The 4798-nt window shown below is 45.0% G+C and overlaps 1 protein-coding gene across 1 annotated transcript; it reads right to left on the minus strand.

Moving 5' to 3' along the window:
- Window positions 1–222: 222 nt before the first annotated feature.
- On the minus strand, window positions 223–1812 carry LOC129705866 (protein FAM110C-like). Its single transcript, XM_055649725.1, has one exon. It carries the CDS (start codon window positions 1810–1812, stop codon window positions 1255–1257), a length of 558 nt encoding a protein of 185 aa, XP_055505700.1. The 3' UTR covers window positions 223–1254.
- Window positions 1813–4798: the final 2986 nt, after the last annotated feature.

Raw genomic sequence — 4798 nt, forward strand, 5'->3', positions numbered from 1 at the left:
ATGACAGAAAGTGGTTTTGCAACTAAATTAGATGGACATCTTGGTTGGTATGGTCAAATTGGTAAGAAGGGCCTATTTCTGTGTTATATTACTCTATGACTATGCTTTTGAGTGTGGATAGCAATGCTAATTATAAAGCGATTTTGTGGCTTGAATCATGATGCCCATGGCCCAATTCCAAAGGAAATCATTGTAGTTCAGATAGAGAAAGTTCAATGTATCCTTATGTGGGTCTTCGAGTACTGGTAGGTTCTCCTTAAAATAACAGTTACAGGACACAGGAGCTTCAGATAAGAATGTTTATTCTTACTCAAAAATCAAGTAATTCACTCCATGTCCTGTTTATCTGTGATGAAGTCACTATGTATTCTGATCATATGAGTTACTTATAATAATAATAATAAATTTTATTTATGGGCGCCTATCAAGAGTCTCAAGGACACCTTACAAACATTTAGCAGGTAGAGGAAAAACATGTAAGGGAAATGAAATAAATAGTAGAGACATGACTAGTACACAAAGTAAAGACAGAATACAATTCAAAACACAATATGAGGCAAGTAACTTACATGAGTTACTTAACTCGAATGTAGAAACAAGGAAACAAAAGATGTAAAAAGTGCTGGAGTAACTCAGCGGATCAGGCAGCATCTCTGGAGATTATGGATAGGCGACATTTTGTGTTGGGACCCTTCTTCAGGTGATAGGAGGACATGGCCTTCCGAAGGGTGGGGAGCGATGGGTGTGGTTGCACCCCTCTTTTTTTTCCAGAGTAAAAATAAATCCCGAGTAAAATAAATAAAATATTGGAACCCAATCAGTGTTTCCACTTTGAAGGAATTTACCCGAAATTCGGGAAATTCTGGTTATGATTTGGGGGGTGGGGAATATTTGCGACCCTCCGTGCCTGCGCAGTTGAGGTAAGCTGGTGACGCAGTGGCGACGCAAAATGTCGCCGTCTCTCCACGCGTGCGCAGTGGGCGGGATCAGATCACTGCCATTTTCACTGCATCGCCTCGATGCCCCGGGCCTAGTTTGGGTGAGTGGGGCCGTGGAATATTGCGTTGCATTGCGGGAGGGGGAAGTCTGTTTGTTTTTCATCTGGGGTGTCAAACTACCCGTGAAGGGTCCAATCCAGCCCGTGGGATGATTTGTAAAAAAAAAAAAGAGTGCCCACTTCTCCGGGCCTGGGTCTGCGGTGTCTGGCTGCCCGGTCCATAGCCTCCATCCGTGGCGTCAGAGCCTCGCCGCCGATCACATGCCGGCCTCTTTACTCTCTGCTAATTCTCCCCCTTCCGACGTTGCTGCTCCCGATGCCGGCCCCTGCTGCTTGTCGGCCCGGCCGCTAGAGCCAGGCAGCAGCCACCGAACCAGGCTGCTACTGTCCTTGAAACTGCGGGCGCTGCCGGTGGCATCTGCTCCCCACACGACCTTGCACTTCCGCCGGTACATGACCAGCGAGTCGGGCCTGAGCTGCCTCTTGGAGCTGGAGCTGGAGCGACGCACAATGTCAGGCGGGAGCCGCAGCTGCCCACTCTGCTGGGGGCTGCCAGAGGCCAGGTAAGTCTTCGTGTTGCTGCTGGCCCCACTGCCGCTGCTGCTGCCTTCTTCGGAGGCAGAGCTGCCCAAACCATTGGGCTCCACTTTGCACCCCCTCGCCATCTGGCTCTTCAAGTACTTGGTCTTGTCGGCAGCCAGTCTCTCCACGGCGCTCTGTCGACCCTGCCTGTCCCCTTCCATTTGACTGCGGAGGTAGCCGGGACCTTTGGTCAGGAGCCTTAGTGGCAGAGAGACACTCGCCTCGGGCGGCATGCTTGCAGTGGGCGCGATCTCGCTCGGCTTCTTACTTTGATCCAGCCAACGAGGACAAACATTTTTCACATCCGCAAAGAAGCAAAGACTTCCAGGACTTCCATGAGCAATGACAGGCTGTTTGCAATCGCCTTAATCCACATTCACAATGACTTTGCCCATAATGTGGACAAATTGTGACTGGGTTTGCACAGTAACATTCTTGGAAAATGGAACTGGAAAAAATGATTTATGGCTAAATGACAATATATGCCGGCCTGCCACGTGTGTCCGTCACCTGCATCACTACACCAGGGCTTCCATGAGCAATGACAGGCTGTCTGCACTCACCTTAATGCACATTCACTATGAGTTTGCCCATGACTTGGACAAAGTGGTGACTAGGTTTGCACAGTTACATTCTCGGGTAATGGAGCTGGTAAATGTGATTTATGGCTAAATGGCAATATATGCTAGTCTGCCAAGAGTGTTGTCAAAGTCTGAGAGAGGAAGCCTGAACTGTCTGCTAATCCCTCACACTTTGGGAGCCCAAACATGGCACTGGAAGAAGAGGTAGAAGTCAAGCCACCTACATCAGTGTACTAGCTGCGGAATGACACAGGCCTTGGACAGCATTGACGAACTGAACACTGCCATTAAAGATAAAGTCACACTTTGGGAGACCAAACGGGGCACTGCAAGAAGAGGTAGAAGTAGGGCCACCTACATCAGTGTACTGTGGAACTACACATGCTTTCACAGCATTAACAAACTGAGGACTGCCATGCTAGATGACCTGGTCTGAGGTGGTATATTCGTGAAACCAGGGATGGCCAAGGCCAACGAGTGCCCTTGCATTAGTAGAAGTAGTGGTAAATAGCAATATACATTCAGGAGCATCTGAATGATTTTGCAGCATCATACCAGCATGCTATATAACCATATAACAATTACAGCACGGAAACAGGCCATCTCGATCCTTCTAGTCCGTGCCGAACACATAATCTCCCCTAGTCCCATATACCTGCGCTCAGACCATAACCCTCCATTCCCTTCCCATCCATATAACTATCCATTTTATTTTTAAATGATAAAAACGAACCTGCCTCCACCACCTTCACTGGAAGCTCATTCCACACAGCTACCACTCTCTGAGTAAAGAAGTTCCCCCTCATGTTACCCCTAAACTTCAGTCCCTTAATTCTCATGTCATGTCCCCTTGTTTGAATCTTCCCTACTCTCAGTGGGAAAAGCTTTTCCACGTCAACTCTGTCTATCCCTCTCATCATTTAAAAAACCTCTATCAAGTCCCCCCTTAACCTTCTGCGCTCCAAAGAATAAAGCCCTAACTTGTTCAATCTGCTGAGTGCTGAGTTACAGTGAACTAAGAACTAATTCCAGTCATGCTAGTCAGCATGGCTCAACAATAGTAAAACTGGGTGATTTAAAAAAAAATTGTACTTAACATGCTACTCATCTTTATGTGACATTTACCAGGAGCACCTGAATGATTATGCAGCATCATGCCAGCATGTTTGATTGTTTGGTGAGCTTTATGATGAATTGTGAATTTTGTATTGTGTTATAATGTATTTTTATATGTTATGGAATCAAAATCAAGAATTATCAATTCACATTTCAAAAATGGTTTCACAATTCAGTAGTACTGATTTTCAGTATTCCATACTGATATTTGAGAATACATGGGGTTGCATGCAAAATACTGATTTTCAACAATGACCCCAATCATCCCATTCTACCCACTCATTACTCTTGACTCAACCAAAACTATTTCTGAAATATTGGTCATGGATTTGGTGCAAAAATGCTCCAAAATAAGGCAGAGTACACCAGAGTGCATCTAAAACCCCAGAGCTTGCTACGAGGGACTTCACACTCGTGTTGTGCATTGCACACACATTACTTCACATGAAATGTTTGTAATCCTGTAATGCCACCCCTCTCCCCCCCTTTTGAAAAGCTTCATAGGAGCCTGAAAGAGCACTTCGTGACAGTTTGCATACTTTGAGGAGATTTATTGTGCTTGTGCATGATCTTCTATTTTCTTTCTTGTCCTGCCAAATTGTTTCAGAGTACTCGAGCCTTGTGCACTCGGACAACTCTGAGCTTATTGCATTCACTAGAGGCTTGTTATGTTGCCATTGCTTTAGTATCACTTTGGAAATCCATTGGTCCAACTTTATGATGAGAAAATGTTCTCCCTTGAAGAGAAATCTTGGTATCAGTTTTCACACGTTCTTAACATCTCAGACTTCTGCTCGAGTTCACTGAAGTGTGAAAGTCCATTGGTGGAGCATTGCGGAGCTGACGGGAGCAATTGAATGCACTTTAAATTCAATCTCTAAGTTGTACACGAGGGTGGACGAGTGTATGGATGGTGACAGCATTAATTTGAGTGAGGTTGCCAACTTAATCGAGGGTGCAAATAGTTCACCTATTTTCAAAGTTTTAAATTTGACATTACTTTAAAATTGCTTCCAATTCTTTTGAAATATTTTTTGGTTTAATTAAATTATTGAAATCCATTTGAAAAGTTTTTTAAATTCTGTGACAGGTATTCAACATTGCTCAGAAGCGTTTGACAGCAGTGAGCTGTTGAAGACTGTCAGAGGTTCCAGAGGCTTGGACTCATTGGTACCCCCCTCACTGCTTGTCACCCAACTTCACAAAAGGGACAGCTCTCTGGGGCAAAAGGTCAACCCTTTCTACCCTGTGCATCTGGAAAAGCTAAGCCCGGGTGGGTGATTTTCAAGTATGGTTGAGATGCAGTGGTGGGCCGGGAATTAGTGTAAAATTTCACAGGTATAAATAAACTCATAGTTCTTGACATTGTGTTTGTGTATTATTGTTCAACATTGACATTAATAAAATCATTCAAAGACCAAAAGTGTTCCCGGGTTTTTGTGTTTTTGGGTGAGAGGGTGAGATGAGAGTGGGGAAACACTGCCTTTTCCTGGATTTCCTCTGACAGAAGTGGTGGGCCTGA

Source organism: Leucoraja erinacea, chromosome 2, assembly GCF_028641065.1.
Source record: "Leucoraja erinacea ecotype New England chromosome 2, Leri_hhj_1, whole genome shotgun sequence".
Classification (NCBI taxonomy): domain Eukaryota; kingdom Metazoa; phylum Chordata; class Chondrichthyes; order Rajiformes; family Rajidae; genus Leucoraja; species Leucoraja erinaceus.

Excerpts from the sequence above, each read along its gene's own strand:
- LOC129705866 (XM_055649725.1), bottom strand. The coding sequence starts at position 1,812 with ATGCCGCCCGAGGCGAGTGTCTCTCTGCCACTAAGGCTCCTGACCAAA.